Consider the following 21,074-nt stretch of genomic DNA (forward strand, 5'->3'; position numbering starts at 1 on the left):
ATTCTTATTTAGACATGAGGGGACAGAGGGCTGCTTTAAGAGACATGGTTTGCTGCTTTAGTAGGTACAGGTGTTAAATACATTCATTTCATGTACATTTACTGGACATCTCATTCCAAATCTATAAACAAACACTTTAATTTTTTGCCCCCTTTTGAGCCATAAACATACCTGTTATTAATAGGTGTGTCTAAAAATATTTGGCTCAAATGTATGGTGCCCACATACATTTGGCAATGTGGTAGCCTATATTAGAAGCATATATTTTATTACAATACAAAAACAAACTGTTTTTTTTACTCTAAACCTTAGACACAGTTGAAGTAGAAATATTCAAGTCCTGCAGAAAAGATTCACTGATCCTTCCAACCCAGAAGCTCATCCGTTTTGTGTTCCTCTATGCCAGTGTTGCAATCTGTGTTTACACAAACTCTGCCAAATCTCTTTATTTGTAGAGAACAAGTACAAAGGTACAAAAATACATTTAAATTCTCTAAAGGTCACACAAACAACACTGCTTTCTACATTTTTTACATTTTATTTTTACAAAAATTGAAAAAACACAATTGTTTTCTACACTTTTAATGACTAAGTTAATTAATCAATGTTGACACTATTCATTTCACAGATGCGTTTGTAGATGTGGTCGCAGGGCACGTCGAACCAGGTTCTAGAGTGGGCATTGAGCACAGCACAGTCCTCACCATGAAGCCCACCAGACTCGTGGTTATTAGGCTCGTTATCCCATTCATTCCAGTACCTGCAGAGGGAAACAGACAGCTTGAGGTCAAAAGAACCAAAAAGTGCTGCATTTAACCACAGCTAAAAACAAAATCTGATTGAAAAATGCCCCATCACCTGTAAATTTCTACTTGGAAAATTAGAAAGGTGTCCTTAAATGTTAGTTAATGAGATTTCATTTCAACCCCACCATTTAGGTTATTGTATGGGGTATAATTAGAAAAGAGGAAGTGGCTGGCTTCTAGAACATTCAATCTTGGCTATCAAGACTGGTAGCTGTTGTGTAATTAAGACAACTCAGAAATTGACAATGACTAAACTGGGGGAATATGGACTGGCGACCTGTCCAGTGAATTGGACCCATCGTGGCTCTAAATAGGATATAGCGCTGGTAAAACGGATAATGAAGTAATGAATGAATAAACTGGGGGAAAACAGTGTAAAATTAGCAGTGCTTTGGCTACATTCAAGAAGACGAAAGCCTTGTAAGGAAGATTTTGGAGTGAAATATGTGAATTAAAAGAAATATATGTTTATTTGAGAAGTTCACTGATGCTAATGTGAATTTCATAAAGGCAAATTAGCATTAACAAGTTAGCAAGGCTGTGTTTAAAATAGCTGTGTTTAAAACAGCCTTTATTAAACATTGATTTAACATTTTTATGTGATTAGAAAACAGTCGTTAAGCAACTTACGTTTTATTGACCCGTGTGTTGTCCACCCATTTCCACACTCCTTCTTCTTCAGCATCTGACAGGCCGATCCAGAAATGGTAATCAAACCCACCAATGCTGCGGGCTATTTTCTCCAGAGCATCCTGTATCAAATAAAATCACAATAATCATCATCATCATAATGATGGAAACAATACATTTTTGATCTAATGGTAAGCATAGATGTTTTGTATCTGGAGTATTACATTATTGCAAAGAGCATTACAGGAGTTCCACAGCTGCAGTGCGTGGAAAATGATGCACAAGGATGAACAGATCATTTATTTGTGAATAGCAACTCTATCACTGAAACAGCCAGTGTCCAGTGAAGATTTGTCTATGGGGTTCTGTTTAAAAGGGTGAGGACATGCCACCTCTAGAGGCTGCTCCCCCATCCAGAGTGTGCAGGTGTCTGTATAGAATTGATGTACGGCTTTTTCTTTGCTAGTAGAGTTTAAGGTTGCATGTCTTAATGCAGTAGTGGACTGTGATAAGTAACATTGTTTTTCTGAAGTACTCCCAAGCCCATGTGGTTTCTCATGCAACGCCGTCTGAGAGCTCAAAGGTCACACATATTCAACAATGGTTTCCAGCTTTGCCCAACAAGGTCTGGAGTCTTTTCACAGTATTCTAAAATTGGTGAAAGAAATGTTGACTGGGGGCAGCACGGTGGCTCGGTGGGTAGCACTGTCGCCTCACAGCAAGAAGGTTTGATCCCCAGGCGGGCGGGCTGAGTCCTTTCTGTGTGGAGTTTGCATGTTCTCCCTGTGTTTGTGTGGGTTTCTTCCGGGAGCTCCTCCCACAGTACAAAAACATGCAGTCAGGTTAACTGGAGACACTGAGTGTGTATGTGTGTGTATATGTGTCTGCCCTGCAATAGACTGGCGCCCCATCCAGGGTAATACTGTGTGCCTTGCGCCCATTGAAAAGCTGATTTTCAATGATTGGATAAGCGGTTAAGAAAGTGGGTGAGTGAGGGAAATGTTGACTGTCAACTCTCTTCTGAAGTTTGGTACCCATCATTGCTTTTAAAGACTGATCCTTTAGTGGATCCTCTTTTTATACCCACTCATGATTCCTTCACCTGTTACCAATTCACCTGCTTACTGTGGAAAGCTGTAACCTGAATATTCTATAAACTTTTTACTATTATTCTGCCTCTGTCCCAGTTTTTTGGATTGTGTTGAAGGCATCAAATTTTAAATGTGTTTCTATTTACAAAATACAATGAAGTTGATCAGTAAAAACACTGGAAACTTTTCTTTCTACTTTAGTCAGTAAATGAAGCTTCAAGAGAATTAACAAATCCCATATTCCTTTCCTACTGCATTTTACACAATGTCCCAACCTTTTTGGAAATGGAGTTTGTACTTACATGTTGTTTATGGGTGTGCAGTATTGTTAGATGGCTGCCCATAGATGCACAGCTATCCCTGCTGTGTTTCCAGTCTAATTTGTCATCACTGAAGTAGTAACACTTGTCCTCTAGATGTCTCCAGCCCTCAGGACATGGCATGCACTTTTTCACTGAAATGACAATATATGCATCCCCACCCAGTTAAAATATGCTCAAAATGCCCATGCATTAACAATAAACTGGTGAAAAAACTACAAATAACCATATTACACGCACTGGCTTTGGGTAGATAGATAGGCATCTTTTAGAATAGCAGGAACACAATTAAGCTCAACCCCCAAATGTACAGTAGTTTGGTCCCCCAATGTTCAATTCATGGCTACGATCTTGCAGAGGTACATAGAAGAGGAAGGAAAGCCAAAACTATTGCATAAGAAAAGCCAAACTGTTGCATAAGTCAAAGTTACTTAAATGTATTCAAGTGGAAATGAAAGAAGTTTACATTCAAGTATCTTCACCAGGAGTTCTTAAACTGGTTTGTGTGGTCTGTAACATGTAGTTTTGCTTGCACTTCCATACATAGTGCATAATCTAAACCATTTAAACAGCATTAATAAGACTATTACTACTATTTGCTATTTATTTCCTTCTTATTAAGTCTTTGTTCCCACTAGTGTGGCCACTTCCATAACCCCCAAAAAGAGGGCATGACAGTGGGTAGTCAGGATAGTGTCTACAGCACACAAATTAAAACCTTAATTAATATAATTGTGATGCAACCAATGAACTAGAAAATTGCCATGTTAATAAATGTTCTGCTCAGCACATTTGGAATCTACTTGGAATACTTTAGTACACAAAGTTTTCATACTCTTTAAAATTAAATGGTGGTGAGCCGACCACTCAGAGCTGTACGATGTTTTTCGTTTGGCATGTTGACAGCACGAGCAAGTATTAAAACTTAGTCATTAACTAACATTTCAGGGCTGGACGTTCCGCAATCAAGTGGTGGATGACCTCATGGAAAGTGGTGGCTTCAAACCAATGTAAGACAAGTTTAACAAAATACATGTTTGTAATCCAATGGCAGAAATAATTAATTATGATCATTACAAGCATCCGGTTAGCTTTCAAAGTAGGACAAATATGTGACAGTCCGGGCATTGCTGCTGGACTGTGGACAGGCAGATAAGAAAACCATCTGTCCACCCTAAAACCGGACGTATGGACACCCTTGTTCCCAGCCACTTCTCAGTCAAAATCACTCGACTGAAAAACTAGACATTTAATGATACAGAAATTTGTGACAGATGATTGAATACTCTTTCCTGTTTGTCTTTATATACCTGATATAAGCACTGGTTGTGCAATAAGGTGATTTTACAGGTAAGCAGACAGAAAAAATTAATGAATAAACATAATGAGTGCAAGTGCTTTCAGACAGCTGTATAGCATGATAAAGTTAAGCATTTAACACCCTACAGTGATCTGTGACATGCAGAGCACAGCAATTAAGCCTTAAAGTGGATTCTAGTGGCTCCTCTTTAGCCCTAAAGATGATGATTGCACTTAAAAAGTGTAATTGTAAGGTGTCTGCGGCGTCAGTAGAGCCTACCATCGGTTCCTGACGTTGCAGGCTTTACAGATCACCAACGAGCATGGCCTCATGTAGACGGCCAGCTCGTTAGGGTGAACGACCTGCAGCTGTGACATACCTACTTAAGGGGGGCGTCGCTAGGCTGCAGGCGTCGCACCTTCTGGTTGTTTTCCTTTTGTGCCGTTATTTGCTTATTATTATTATTATTTAATAAAAAAACTATTATTTAACACCTCTCTCTGCATCCTTGGGTCCTTGCTTCTCCCACGTAACAGAAAGGTGCGACCACCTAAGGACCCAGCAGGGAACCTCCCATTCCCTACCAAAAAATTTTTTGGGGGGGCATTCCCCGGTAGTTTTCCCTGGTTGCTGAGGCAACTCAGGGGGAACTAGGTTGTGGGATTAGAGACCTCTGGAGAGGTCTCTTTAAGGAGGGGGTACTGTAAGGTGTCTGCGGCGTCAGTAGAGCCTACCATCGGTTCCTGACGTTGCAGGCTTTACAGATCACCAACGAGCATGGCCTCATGTAGACGGCCAGCTCGTTAGGGCGAACGACCTGCAGCTGTGACATACCTACTTAAGGGGGGCGTCGCTAGGCTGCAGGCGTCGCACCTTCTGGTTGTTTTCCTTTGTTTTTTTTCCTGGCATGGTGGCACAATACCTGCCGGCTTTGCAGGGCCAGTGGTAGCCCCCGGTGCCCTTATGGCATTGGGGTGTGTAGGTCGCAAGGCCGAGGTAAGTTAGGGGTTTTGGTTCTATTGGTTAGGGATAGCTGGTGTGGTTTTTACAGCCCGCGCGCTGTTGTTTGTTTGTGGTTCCTGGCTTCAGTTAGCTCAAACAGCGCTAGCATGAAGCTAGGACCAAACGGACCGACATTTGGTAGCACCCTTGTAAGCCAAAAGCTGCCATGGATTCATTACAGCCGGAATGGCTGATCGGTGAAGTTACCGCTTTTCCGTGTCTGACAGCCCCGGTTCGAATCCGCCCTTTTGCCTCCTTAGCCAACGCTTTTACTTTGGTAGCCACTACGTGCTAGCGGAAGTGCCCGAGTGGCTTTTCTTTAAGCCGAGTCTCGCTCCGGCCAACCCCAGTACACCTGCGAGCTGGGGTCAATGCCCGAGTGGCTTGCGTGTAGCCGTTATTGCTCCGGCCATTCCCAGTTGCAATATGCTGGTCTTAATGCCCCGAGTGGCTTACGCTGAAGCCGTTTGCACTCCGGTTATTCCCAGTCTCAACGAGCTGGCAGTAATGCCCGAGTGGCTTGCGTATAGCCGTTATCGCTCCGGCCATTCCCAGTCGCAATATGCTGGTCGTAATGCCCCGAGTGGCTCACGTAGAAGCCGTTATGCTCCGGTTATTCCCAGTCTCTAAATACTGGTGCTAACGCACGAGTGGTTCGCTCTCTAAGCCGTGTCAATTCCGGCTCCTTCCCAGCCTTGTAGTGCTGGAGATACACTCGAGTGGTTTTTCTTTTAATTGATTTTTCCCCCTTTCTTTTGATTACTTTACCCGGGTTTTCTGTTTGTTCTGTTAGTTCCCGTTGCAGCCTTAGTTAGTGCAAGGGCTTTCTTTTTATCCCCCTAGCGGTGGCGCACGAGGTTTGTGAACTCCTCGCACCTGAGCGACCTGGGTTCGTGCCTCGTGTTGGACTGCGCTTTTTCCCTTGTGTGTGTCTTTGTTTTTCCCTTACAGTTGCTAGTGGCGCCAGCAGCTCGTCCCCGTTCCTGTGCTGTTTCCCTTTTGTGCCGTTATTTGCTTATTATTATTATTATTTAATAAAAAAACTATTATTTAACACCTCTCTCTGCATCCTTGGGTCCTTGCTTCTCCCACGTAACAGTAATGATGCAAAAAAACCCAAAAAAAACACATGCACTGGTCAAAAAGTGATATGGCCAGACGAGTCAACCAGGTACACCAAGAGAACAGTTCAAGTCTAAATGCTTGACCTCTACAGTTTGGGAGATTTTGCTGATATCGTTTGGATCCACTTCTGACCAGTGAGCTCATTAATATGATGAACATATTAAATTTAATTGAAGTGATTTCTTTTAGGACTGACGCTGGCAGGTCACTGAAAGGTCCCTGAACAGTTTGGTAAGTATAAAAGTATTAAAAATATTTAAATCACATGCTGCGGTTCTCACAGAAACCTGTGTATGAACAAATTACCTGACATTATCATGACTGCCAGTAATAAACATGAGAATTATGTAATAAATATGTCGTTATTTGGTGTGAATGTAGCGAATATGCTCTCTGCATATACATAGAACAGTGAAATGAGAGTAAATATACATGTTTGTCCTTACTGACTTACTCAAAGAAAAGTATGTCTGAGTGGGGCAGGTGGCGTGTCTGAGTGGGACAAGTAGGCGTGTCTGAGTAGGACAAGTAGGCGTGTCTGAGTGGAACAGATGGGCGTGTCTGAGTGGGGCAGGTGGGCGTGTCTGAGTGGGGCAGGGTGGATCAAGTGGGCATGTCTGAGTGGGACAGGGTGTCTGAGTTGAACAGGTGGGCGTGTCTGAGTGGGACAGGGTGGGACAGGTAGGTGTGTCTGAGTGGAACAGGTGAGCATGTCTGAGTGGGACAGGTGGGCGTGTCTGAGTGGGACAGGGTGGGACAGATGGGCAAGTCTGAGTGGGACAGGTAGGCGTGTCTGAGTGGAACAGGTGGGCGTGTCTGAGTGAAAGAGTTAGGCGTGTCTGAGTGGAACAGGTGGCGTGTCTAAGTGGGACAAGTAGGACAGGGTGGGACAGGTGGGCATGTCTGAGTGGGGCAGGTGGGTGTGTCTAAGAGGGACAGGTGGGTGTGTCTGAGTGGAACAGGTGGGTGTGTCTGAGTGGGACAGGTGGGCGTGTCTGAGTGGGACAGGGTGGGACAGGTAGGCATGTCTGAGTGGAACAGGTGGGCCTGTCTGAGTGGGACAAGTGGGTGTGTCTGAGTGGGACAGGTGGGCGTGTCTGAGTGGAACAGGTGGGCGTGTCTGAGTGGGACAAGTGGGCATGTCTGAGTGGGGCAGGTGGGCGTGTCTGAGTGGGACAGGTGGGCGTGTCAGAGTTGGATAAGTATGTTTTTCATAAATAAAACTGAGCAGATGTGTGTTAGTTCCAATATGGTGGCATGATGCACATCTTTATCCTTCTGGGCAGTTTTTCAAAACGTTTGACACCCTCATTTTATACCACTGAAGCACTTCTGCCATGTCACAGAGCTTAATTGCTTAAGCATTGTATTTTCATATTCCCAGACAGATGGCGGAGGGGTAGGAAACCAAAAAAAACAAATGTCAGCAGAGTGTGTACTTGTCACTGGGACTGAGAACAGGACGCACTTCCAGATGCTTAATGACACAAGTTTCAACACTTAGCATTAATTTGCCCCCACTGGAAATTTTGAATAACACTGGTCACGTTTGGCTGTGCTGTTCTTACCTTGTTTTGAACAGGTTTTCCCCAGGTTGGTGTAGTCTGAACAGAGGAGGGAGAAGCGCTCCTGTAGAGAGGACAGTTTCAGAGACTGAGGGTCTGATTCTTGATTGCCTACAGTTGCAGCGAGGGAGGAAATGCTGGATCTGCTGTTCACCACTGCAGTGAGGATGTGTAGGGGAAAGAGAAAGAAAAAGACATTTTACTTTATTTTAACTTTAAGGTTTTGCTGGACTCTGTTGTGCCAAATGAACTACCCCAAATCAGAAAAAGTTGGGACTGGGGCAATTTAGGGCTAGTAATGAGCTGACAAAACGAAATAATTATGTGATTCCAGACAGGTGATGTCAACAGGTGATTGTAATCATGGTTTGGTACAAAAGCAGCATCCAGGAAAGGCTGAGTCTTTGATGAGCAAAGATGATCAGATGATCTTCAGTTTGTCAACAAATGCGTGAGAAAACAATAAACCTCAAAGAAAGATCAGAAGGGATTTGCATATTTCTCCCTCTACAGTGCATAATATCATTAAAAAATTTGATCATATTACTCCTGTTCTATCATCTCTACAATTTATTATACCAATAAATTATTTATGATCCAAGATTATGATTAATATTATTATGATTATGATTAATAATATTATGATTATGATTAATAATATTAACAATAAAATAATTATGAGTTAAAACCCAGTAACCATTTAAGGTAGAAATGACATATTTTTTAAACAATAATAAATTCTTAGTATAATAACAAAAATTAATAAAAATAAAAATAATAATAAAATAATTATGAGTTAAAACACAAATTATTATTACTATTATTGTTATTAATAATAATAATAATAATAATAAAAATAATTATGAGTTAAAACCCGGTAACCATTTAAGGTAGAAATGAGAGATTTTTTAAATAATAATAAAATTATTAATAATATTAATAATAATAATAATAATAATAATAAAATAATTATGAGTTAAAACCCAGTAACCATTTAAGGTAGAAATTAGAGATTTTATTTTTTATAATAATAAATTTTTAGTATAATACTACTAATACTACTACTAATAATTAAAGCGTTAAATAATCAAATAATAGAAAGTAATAAAATAGGATTTAATAAAAGCAACTCTGTAAAATTACATTTTATGAACAGATAAAGACAATATTTAGTCAAACTGCCAAAGGTGCCAAAAATTTTTTATTTGCGTGTACTTACAGCTCACGGTCAGTGCTATGTTAGCACAAAACGAAACCAGCAGCGTGAGTAGAAGGATGATAACCATCTGTCTCCTCATACACTCCATTCCTTTAACAGCACCTGATGAGATATGATATTCTAGTTTTGTTGAACTTCATGTCAAGAATTAAATCCCATCCCACCACTGCAGAGACCAGAGTTTGAATCTCACTGGGGCCATTGTGCTGCTCTCACACTCAAAATACAGGTTGGATAGGGAAGAACCTGGACGAGGTACTTACCAGACACCAAAGGAATACAGAGAGCAAAGCATGATGCTCTATACATGCAAGTGTTCTCTGTGAGAAATTGCTGCTGGCGGACAGCTGGCAAATTCACAGATTGGGCAAAGCGGCTTTAAGCTTGCGACACTTCTTGGTCAGCAATTGTGTCATGCAAGAAGCAAGGGTTCAGAGAGTGCATAGGGGAATTCATATCCAAAACAACTATTCAATACAGAGAAATAGTAATCACATCTGGAAAGAAACACAAAGAAACAGGGTAAGCTTGTGCCTATAGTACGGTGGCCGAGAAGTGCAAAAGAGCATTTGTAAGGTCAGGCACTGTTGTTCAATGTCAAGAACTGGCTCATAATTGACATAATTATGTCTAAACATGTACAGTAAGGTTGAGGTTAGGGTCTTGTGCAGGCCACTGAAGTTCCACTACACCAAACACACCAACAAGAATGATAGATCAAAATAAGTTCTTTGTTGCAGCAAAGTTGGAAGCATATGTTTTTTTATTATTATTATTTTGTTTATGCATTTTCTCCCCTTTTTCTCCCGACTTTTTAGCGCGTCCAATTGCCCGATTGCGTCATGCTTCCTCTCCACTAATCCCGATCCCCGCTCTGATTGAGGAGAACGAAGCTAACCCACGCCCCCTCCAACACGTGGGCAGCAGTCGTGTGCATTTTTTCACCTGCACTAGGTGAGTGCTAACGCAGATCAGCCCTGCAGGCGCCATCAATCAGCCAGCAGAGGTCGCAGTTGCATCAGTTCCGAGGAGACCATATCCGGCTTACTACTACTTTACCCATATATGAACAACAGACCAATCGTTGTTCATGTGGCCACTCAGCACAGCCGGATGGCTGGGATTCGATACGTATTCGAGATCCCAGCTCAGGTGAGCTAGCGTGTGTTTTACTGCTGCGCCACCCGAGCTGCCTGCATATGGTTTATATGATAAAACATTTTATAGTAACCTCAAGTAAGTTTGAATAAACCCCAGACTCAAGGGGCGTCCATATACGAGGGATCTTCAAAAAGTTTCCGCACTTTTATATTTTTATTAGAAGCAGTGAGGGTGGGAGGAGTAGTAGCTGGTCATGTCTGAGAGACTGAAAGAGAGCTTATAGTCCGGATTTAGCGCCATCTGATTTCCACCTTTTTGGATCCTCAAAGAAGCTTTAAGGGGAAGAAGATTTTCATGTGATGATGAGGTGCATCAGTGGCTACGTGCTCAACCAAAAACATTCTTTGCTGATGGCTTTAAAAAGTTGGTACGACGCTGGGAAACATCCATCGGAAGGTGACTATGTAGAAAAGTGATGTCAATTTATTTGACATTCTTAATAAATAGAGTTTTTGAACCCTCGTACCATGTGTATGCACATCTGCTAGACCTTACATAGTGTGTTACCTTGTCTGCTCTGTGATGGGTAGAGTATAGGTTTGTTTCCTCTGCTTGAGATGTCCTCTGTGAACTCTTGCAGGCTTGTATAGTTCTCAGTATCCTCCATTTTCAAACACTTAAAAGTTCCTAATCACAGTCTCCTAGTCTTGCTCTTCTTTTTTTCACAGCTGTATTGCCTTTTTATCAACTCGATCACAAAATCCTGGTGATCTCGTGGTGATCACCGTCCACGGTCGTGTCTAGGCATGCAGCAGATTTCTTCACATGTTTAAATACTCCTGTGAGTAAAAGATTAAACCGGCGCTCCTGTACGTCTTTCCTTCCCCTCGTGTCTCCCGCTTACTTTTCCTGCCAAACTTCATCCACCTAGTCACGTTCTCCCCCGAATTCTGCACGTCCAAACCATGTGGACTAACACGCATGGGGCCTTTGAACTCTGCTCTGACTCACACTGAGGAGGCGGGTACAGCGGTTGTGCAGGAAAGGCCAGACTAACTGGAGGAGGTACACACTGGTAACATTGAGAGTGAAGGAGGGAGGGGGTGCAGGCTGTGCAATCCTGAGTGAATAAAACGTGTTGCCAGAAAGTAAAAAATGCAAAACGTCAGGCTGTTACAGGAAATTACAGAATATCGTAACTAATCCTAAAAGAATGAAATGTGCTGCCAAAAATGTACATTTTAAACATTTGGAAGTTAAGAAATTTTAAAATATTTTGCAGTTGAGGCCTAATAAACCAGATTATTGTTCAAAGTGTGCTATACAATGGCTTGCAGATACAGTATGTTCAGGATTTTTGAGAAAAAGTCTTATTAAAACTAAAATTAATTAACGGGGAAGAAGCTGACAATGGATCCACTTTGTTTTATCATGGGAGTTTTGAACTCGAACATATAAGGGTGAACAAAAGGAAGCTGTTGTGTTTGTCGACCTATGGTGCACGTGAAGTCATTCTGTTAAAGTGGATCCCTGACAAACACCCAACACTCTCTGACTGGCATAGAGTGATACAGTGGTACCTTGAAACTCAACGTCAATTGGTTCTGAGTTTAAAAGGCATTGAGTTTCAAGGTATGTATGGGAAACCTGTTAATGTGTTTCATGGTTCTGTGGAACTGCATATATTTTAGTCTTATGTAAAATAATGGGGTTGTTTTTTGACACTTATACACCTAAAATAACACAAATGTAATATAAAAACACTGAAAAACTATAAAACCTGCACTTTACCTTTACTTCTTTATTGTTTCCTTATGCTTCTTAATCATGGAGATGCTTGATCTTGGAATACCGTATTCCCTAGTGAGTTCAGTAGAGGCGCATTTACATGAGAAGCAGTACAATAGCTTTTGCGCTGGCTGTACCGTTATTTCCTATGGAGTGTGGCGGTGCAAAAAGCTTAACGTTACTTATTGTATTAAAACAATCAGCGAGGAATTTCATTAGAGGAGAGAACTTATGAGCAGTAATAATTAGGAGAGGTTTAGTGTTCCTGTGTAATTCTTTTAATACACAAAGTCACAGTAAGCTTTTTTGGAACAATAAGTGTTTTAGACTCTCTAGAAAAAAGCTGATTCTTACAATTTCTCAGAACCCTGAGCTTTAACACAAGATTAAAAGTGAAACAGGAGGAAAATCCTGCTAAACACAGATACATGTGGAGCTCTCAGAGTGAATTTGACAGTTATTCCACACAAATGCAGATTCGTCTCTTATTCACACTTTGATTACAAAGCAACTGTTCATTGTTAATTTATTAATGAAATAATTTTTTTTTAAAGCTGAACACATTGAGTTTGAGGTAAACATCAAGTTTAAGGGTACAAATTTAGGGGATGCTGAGTTACAAGGTACCACTGTAATTCGTTTTTTACCAGTGGAATATTTAACATACTGAACTAAAGGTGACTGATTTTTGACTATATAGATGATAGAATCTCAAGTCTTCCTTGAAAGGATAATAAAAAGGAGCTAGGAATTTTGATTTACCCTCTAATAACCAATTATTATTTTGGGATATTGATGGTTTGAAAAGAAAAGAGCAGTATGTAGGTTATTATCTTTGCTCTAATTACATACTAGGTGTTAAAATATCTATTTACTTTCTGATAAACAATTTGAATTAAGATACTAATCATTAATTTTGTCTTATTCTGGCAAAGAAAGTACTTACATACTTTTTTTCTATTTTATTTTATGCATTTTCTCCCAATTTATTGTAGTCAATTTGTTTTCCGCTGCTGGGAGATCCCTGATTGCAGTTGAGGTGGGTGTATTGCTGCTCACGCCTCACCCGACCCGCGCGCAGCCCTTAGCGAAACCCTTTTCTACTCATCCACTCCGCACAGGTGCCTCTCTATCTGCCAATCAGGGTCCTTACACAGCGTTTGAAGACCCCAGCCACATAGTCCGGTCATCTCGCCCTAGCAGAAACGTGTCTGCTGCAGGCACTGCCAATTATGGCCGCTAGATGGTGCCCAGCCGACCGGTGGCAACACCAAGTTCAGAATCTCGGGCGGTGGTGTGCTAGCGGAATATCCCGCTGCGCCACCTGGGCACCACTTTTTTTCTTTTTACTGCCAAGTACAATTCAGTATTACAAAAATTAAAGTTAAGCATTTTTATATTTCTATTCGTTTAATTTTATTTACTTACTCAATTATTTTCCCCTCATTTATGGCTGTATAAATGTATGCAGAAACAAAAACTAAGGTGTGGAGGATTGTTTGTATATTAAATATGTAGATAATGTATAGTCATCACTGTGTGTATGTTCAAGTTTTACAATATGAAAATTAATATATATATACAGTATATATATAAATATATATACATATACATATATATACTGTATATATATATATATATATATATATATATATATATATATATATATATATATATATATATATGCAGTCATTATTAGAATTATTTTAAAGAAGCAAATAACATAGTGTTGATAAGTCACATGAGGTTAGTCTTGTTTCCTTGTGTTACTTCATGTTAGTTTGTACAAGTTGTGCAACTAGGATCCTCTGAGGCCCAGTTAAAATGGGGGAATGTTGGGTGCTGGGAAAACATGTAATCAGCCATGGGGTATATTTGTGTCTCAATTAATAGTTAAAATGGTTTACATACACTTTAGATACATGTATGACAAAGTTAAAATGGTTTTCTATGAATGAGCTATTCAAACATATTTGTCTAAGACTTCTATAATGTGTTTGTTGTGAGTTTTTTGGACGATCTGCATCAAAAATATCCAAAGGTTATGTTTACTTGCAGTGACGTCTGGAACAGAAAGCCTGGTGGTGCAAACCTACTGGCTTAGTGCATCTAAACACAAATGCACCAGATCAATGAGGTCACAAATGCACACAATACCGTAAAACAAGATTGAGCAGAAGTGAAGACTGGAATATAAGTGACATCACTAATAACAGCATTTGATCCCACACAGCTGGTATATTATCTTGCTATAGAGCATCACATTACAAATCCAAAGTTGTCAAGCAGTAACGATCATTGTGGTCTGCAACGGTAATAACGCGTTCAAAGAAACATTTCAGAGCAGGAAGACCCAATGCTTTTCGCACCTTAACCTACAGCCGAAATAACCGGCCTTGTAATAATGCAAAACACACTCACCAATGCTTTAAAAAAGAGATGCACAACTATCTTTCATCTGGGCAAACATGTCAATAACTTCTCTGTCAAAGTCCACCAATCAATGAATTCATTTTCAACTGATTTTTACACTTAAAAATTTAACTTGTACTAAATCGTCAACTTGATTCATTTTAATGTCTTGCTATTAGTAGTTAGTAGCTATTAGTAGCTATTAGTAGGCTTACAGAACCGTCATGACTATGGCTAACTTTAAGATTTCTCTACATACTTTTTTAACCTGCTTTCACCCTGTTCTTCAATGGTCAGGACCCCCACAGAACCACTACAGAGCAGGTAATATTTAGGTGGTGGATCATTCTCAGCACTGCAGTGACACTGACATGGTGGTGGTGTGTTAGTGTGTGTTGTGCTGGTATGAGTGGATCAGACACAGCAGCGCTGCTGGAGTTTTTAAATACTATGTCCACTCACTGTCTCTCTATTCGACACTCCTACCTAGTTGGTCCACCTTGTAGATGTAAAGTCAGAGACGATCGCTCATCTATTGCTGCTGTTTGAGTTGGTCATCTTCTAGACCTTCATCAGTGGTCATAGAACACCGCCCACGGGGCACTGTTGGCTGGATATATTTTTGGTTGGTGGACTATTCTCAGTCCAGCAGTGACAGTGAGGTGTTTAAAAACTCCAGCAGCGCTGCTGTGTCTGATCCACTCTTACCAGCACAACACACACTAATACACCACCACCATGTGGTGGGACGGTGGGACGGTTGTAGCCTAGCGGTTAAGGTACTGGACTAGTAATCCAAAGGTTGCTGGTTCAAGCCCCACCACTGCCAGGTTGCCACTGTTGGGCCTTTGAGCAAGGGCCTTAACCCTCAATTGCTAAGACAATATACTGTCACAGTGCTGTAAGTCGCTTTGGATAAAAGCGTCTGCTAAATGCTGAAAATGTAAAAAATGTAAATGTCAGTGTCATTGCAGTGCTGAGAATGACCCACCACCCAAATAATACCTGCTCTGTGGTGGTCCTGACCATTGAAGAACAGCATGAAAGGGGGCTAAAAAAGTATGTGGAGAAACAAATGGACTACAGTCAGTAATTGCAGAACTTCAAAGTGCTTCTATATGGTAAGTGGAGCTGATTAAATGGACAGTGAGCGTAAAAACAAGGAGGTGGTTTTAATGTTATGGTTGATCAGTATATATATATATATATATATATATATACAGTATATACAGTGGGGGAAATAAGTATTTGATCCCCTGCTGATTTTGTAAGTTTACCCCCTTACAAAGACTTGAACAGTCTATAATTTTTATGGATGGTTTATTTTAACAGAGAGAGACAGAATATCAACAAAAAATCCAGAAAAAAAACATTAAATAAAAGTTATAAATTAATTTGTATTTAATTAAGGGAAATAAGTATTTGATCCCCTACCAACCAGCAAGAATTCTGACCCCCACAGACCGGTTATGTGCACAAAAGGCACACAAATTAGTCCTGTCCCTGTATAAAAGACTCCTGTCACAGAATCAGTTTCTTCCGTTCAACTCTCTCGACCACCATGGGCAAGACCAAAGAGCTATCAAAGGACATCAGGGACAAGATTGTAGACCTGCGCAAGGCTGGAATGGGCTACAAGACCATCAGCAAGAAGCTTGGTGAGAAAGAGACCACTGTTGGTGCGATCATTCGAAAATGGAAGAAATACAAGATCACAGTCAATCACCCTCACTCTGGAGCTCCATGCAAGATCTCACCTGGTGGGGTAAGAATGATTCTGAGAAAGGTGAGGTCAGTCCAGAATTACACGGGAGGAGCTTGTCAATGATCTCAAGGGAGCTGGGAGCAGAGAAATGCTGGATATGACCCCAAGAACACCATCCCCACCGGGCATTTCTTTGCCTCCAAACACGGCGAGTGGAGTTGATGCCAAAGAGCTCAATTTTGGTCTCATCTGACCATATCACATTCTCCCAAGCTTTCTCTGAATCATTCAGGTGTTCATTGGCAAACTTCAGACGGGCCTGTACATGAGCCTTCTTGAGCAAAGGGACTTTGCGGGCACTGCAGGATCTCAATCCATTACGGCGAAGTGTGTTACTAATGGTTTTCTTGGTGACTGTGCTCCCAGCTCCCTTGAGATCATTGACAAGCTCCTCCAGTGTAATTCTGGGCTGACCTCACCTTTCTCAGAATCATTCTTACCCCACCAGGTGAGATCTTGCATGGAGCTCCAGAGCGAGGGTGATTGATTGTGATCTTGTATTTCTTCCATTTTCGAATTATCGCACCAACAGTGGTCTCTTTCTCACCAAGCTTCTTGCTGATGGTCTTGTAGCCCATTCCAGCCTTGTGCAGGTCTACAATCTTGTCCCTGACGTCCTTTGATAGCTCTTTGGTCTTGCCCATGGTGGTCGAGAGATTTGAACCAAAGAAACTGATTCTGTGACAGGAGTATTTTATACAGGGACAGGACTAATTTGTGTGCCTCATGGGCACATAACCGGTCTGTGGGGGTCAGAATTCTTGCTGGTTGGTAGGGGATCAAATACTTATTTCCCTTAATTAAATACAAATTAATTTATAACTTTTATTTAACGTTTTTTTTCTGGATTTTTTGTTGATATTCTGTCTCTCTCTGTTAAAATAAACCTTCCATAAAAATTATAGACTGTTCAAGTCTTTGTAAGGGGGTAAACTTACAAAATCAGCAGGGGATCAAATACTTATTTTCCCCACTGTATATATATATTACACAGACCATTGTATGTGTTAATTTTAATAGGTGCAGTCAAACTAGATCTATTTAAATGGTCACAAAGAGCTAATTAGATAAATGACATTTCAAGGCTTTCTACATCACCAAATTAATTCTCGTGTGTTTCTGTATGTACATTTTTTCATATTAAACATATCAAAGACTTTTTTGAACAAATAAGTATATGTACCACTAATTTTTTGCTTCATTTATTTGCACTAAATGTTCCTGAAATGTAAAATTTGTGTGTATGTCACTCTTACTCAAATAAGTATTTTCCAGAATGACTTTTACTTTAAACTGAGTCACTGTTATTTTAAACCACTGCTTTTAGTTGACTAAGGTTCTTGGCTGTTCTATCCAACTCTTATTCCGACTACACATGTCCCGGGGGAGTGTTTGTGTGATCAGGGGGGCGCATTCACAAAAGTGTATACAGAAAGCATGTTAAGTACAGACTTTAACAAATCCCAAAAACCCCAAGCTGATTAAGGTCAACATGACAGCGCGGTTTCATAACATGATCTTTTGCTCTGTTTCTGTACTTTTGGTCCGAGTGAAAAGGCAAACATTACGTTCCAGAGGGCTGAGATCGCAGCTGTCCTACAAAAACAAAACAAGGTAGACTTTAAATATTGCAACATACTGTTTACACTGAGGCTTTAACTGTTTACTGTCATGTACAGATGAGGTTATTCAAAATGACTAAATGTCCTTCTATAATATGCAAGATTTCACGCACCTAATGAAACTTATTTTTGATTTTACTGGATATTTTACTGGCTTTTGGAGATTTTGTCCTTTTTTTTACAATATGTGAGACAGCAAAGAACAGAAACCCACATTAGAATAACTTAGATTACATGCGATATTAAAGCTTGCCCGCTTGACACTTGTCCCATCCAGTTGTAAGCTTTTAAAAATGGGCCAAAATAACAGAGAGATTTAGAAGAATAAGATTATCTATAAGATTCAGATTATCTCTTCATCATGGCACCTGTTAGTGGGTGGGATATACAACCCCTGGCAAAAATTATGGAATCACCACTCTTGGAAGATGTTCTGTCAATTGTTTAATTTTGTAGAAAAAAAATAAATCACAGACATGCCACAAAACTATCATTTTTCAAAATGTCAACCTTCTGGCATTAAGAAACAATAAAAAAAAGAAACAAATATAATAGTTGTGGTCAGTCACAATTGCTTTTTTTAGATCAAGTAGAGGAAAAAAATATGGAATCACTCAAATCTGAGGAAAAAATTATGGAATCACTCTGTAATTTGCAGTTTAAAAACAAAACATCTGCAGCAGATTAGATTTGCTAATTATTCTTCAGTTTAAAAAGAGTGCTCACACCTCGGAGAGCTGTTGCACAAAGCAGATTGTCATGAATCATGGTTCCAACACTAGATATGTCAGTTGAAACAAATGAGAGGATTATAAAACTCCTTCAAGAAGATAAATCATTGTGGAATGTCGCAAAAGATGTTGGTTGTTCCCAGTAAGCTGTGTTTAAAATCTGGACCAAGTACAAACAAAATGGGAAGGTTGTAAAAGGGAAGCATACTGGTAGACCAAGTAAGACATCAAAGCATCAAGATAGAAAACAAAGCAATATGTCTTGAAAACAGAAAATGCACAACAAAACAAATGAGAAACAAGTGGCCGGAAAGTGGAGTCAATGTCTGTGACTGAACTGTAAGAAATCACCTAAAAGAAATGGGATTTACATACAGAAAAGCCAAACAAAAGCCACCATTAACACCTAAAAAGAAAAGAACAAGGTTAAAGTAGGCTAAAGAAAAGCAATCGTGGACTGTGGGTGACTGGATAAAAGTGATCTTCAGTGATGAATTGCGAATCTGCATTGCGCAAGGTGATGATGCTGGAACTTTTGTTTGGTGTCTGTCCAATGAAATTTATGAAGATAACTGCCTAAAGAAAACATGTTAATTTCCACAGTTGTTGATGATATGGGCCTGCATGTCGGGTAAAGGCACAGGGGAGATGGTCTTCAATAAATGCTAAAGTCCACATTGAAATTTTGGACGCTTTTCTTATTCCATCAGTTGAAAGGATGTTTGGTGATGATGACTTCATTTTTCAAGATGATAATGCATCTTGCCATAGGGCAAAGGACGTGAAAACTTTCCTTCAAGAAAACATATAATGTCAATGGCATGGCCTGCAAATAGTCCGGATCTCAATCCATTTGAAAATCTCTGGTGGAAATTGAAGAAAATGGTCAATGACAAGGTTCCAACCTGCAAAGCTGATCTGGCAACAGCAAGAGACAGTTGAAGGCAGATTGATGAAGAATACTGTTTGTCATTAGTTAACTCCATGCCTCATAGAGTTTAAACCATTATAAAAGCCAGAGGTGGTGCAACAAAGTAATAATGGTGCAGTGTTTTCTAATGATTCCATAATTTTTTCCTCAGATTTGAGTGATTCCATATTTTTTTCCTCTACTTGATCTAAAAAAAAAAGCAATTGTGACTGACCACAACTATTATATTTGTTTCTTTTTTTATTGTTTCTTAATGCCAGAGGGTTGACAGTTTGAGAAATGATAGTTTTGTGGCATGTCTGTGATTTCTTTTTTTTCTACAAAATTAAACAATTGAAAGAACATCTTCCAAGAGTGGTGATTCCATAATTTTTGCCAGGGGTTGTATTAGGCAGCAAGTGAACATTTTATCCTCAAAGTCGATGTGTTAGAAGCAGGAAAAATGGGCAAGCGTAAGGATTTGAGCGAGTTTGACAAGGGCCAAATTGTGATGGCTAGACGACTTGGTCAGAGCATCTCCAAAACTGTAGCTCTTGTGGGATGCACCGAAAGCACCAACAATGGGCACATGAGCATCGGAACTGGACCACGGAGCAATGGAAGAAGGTGGTCTGGTCTGATGAATCACGTTTTCTTTTACATCAATTGAATGGCCGGGTGCGTGTGCGTCGCTTAGCTGGGGAACACATGACACCAGGATGCACTATAGGAAGAAGGCAAGCCAGCTGAGGCAGTGTGATGCTTTGGGCAATGTTCTGCTGACGTCAGGGACAAGATTGTAGACCTGCACAAGGCTGGAATGGGCTACAAGACCAATCTTGTCCCTGACGTCCTTTGATAGCTCTTTGGTCTTGCCCATGGTGGTCGAGAGATTTGAATGGAAGAAACTGATTCTGTGACAGGAGTCTTTTATACAGGGACAGGACTAATTTGTGTGCCTCATGGGCACATAACCGGTCTGTGGGGGTCAGAATTCTTGCTGGTTGGTAGGGGATCAAATACTTACTTCCCTTAATTAAATAGAAATTAATTTAAAACTTTTATTTAATGTTTAATTTTCTTCTGGATTTTTTGTTGATATTCTGTCTCTCTCTCTGTTAAAATAAACCTTCCATAAACATTATAGACTGTTCAAGTCTTTGTAAGGGGGTAAACTTACAAAATCAGCAGGGGATCAAATACTTATTATCCTCACTGTATATATATATGAACACCAGGAACAGGTTGCCAGTCCATCACAGGGCAAACACACACACTCACACCTAGGTGGACTTTGGAATCTCTACACAGAAATGACCCAGACCACTTCACCTGGGAATCAAACCCAGGACCTTCTTGCTGTGGGTGACAGAAGAAAACATCATGGCCTTGGAAGATAAGTTTGAGACAATTTGCCAAAAGGAATAAGCCAAAATTGAACGGCAATCAAATAGAAGTCTGGTTGTAATTACTAAAATGAGAAAGGAAATGGGTACTTCCCTTGATGGTTCATCTGCCCCCATCACAGCTGTGTAATGCAGTTATGTGGGTTGTGGTTAGGGGGCACAGCAAGTAATATTGCTTTGTTTGATGGGACTCACCAAATACTAATTTGTTTGATCGTTGCACAATTTACAGCACAGTAGTTTCCAAAATAACTGTGTGGGGGGGGGGGGGGGGATAAGAC

At 40.3% G+C, this 21,074-nt stretch overlaps 1 protein-coding gene across 1 annotated transcript; it reads right to left on the bottom strand.

Moving 5' to 3' along the window:
- Window positions 1-431: 431 nt before the first annotated feature.
- On the bottom strand, window positions 432-10,994 carry LOC134310966 (C-type lectin domain family 4 member E-like). Its single transcript, XM_062992766.1, has 6 exons — window positions 10,727-10,994; window positions 9,059-9,160; window positions 7,843-7,995; window positions 2,830-2,981; window positions 1,437-1,558; window positions 432-760 (listed from the first exon to the last, which is right to left on the bottom strand). The coding sequence occupies exons 1-6, from the start codon at window positions 10,824-10,826 to the stop codon at window positions 598-600; spliced, it is 792 nt and encodes a 263-aa protein (XP_062848836.1). The 5' UTR covers window positions 10,827-10,994; the 3' UTR covers window positions 432-597.
- Window positions 10,995-21,074: the final 10,080 nt, after the last annotated feature.

The sequence above is a fragment of the Trichomycterus rosablanca genome, chromosome 3 (genome assembly GCF_030014385.1).
Source record: "Trichomycterus rosablanca isolate fTriRos1 chromosome 3, fTriRos1.hap1, whole genome shotgun sequence".
NCBI classification, from domain to species: Eukaryota; Metazoa; Chordata; class Actinopteri; order Siluriformes; family Trichomycteridae; genus Trichomycterus; species Trichomycterus rosablanca.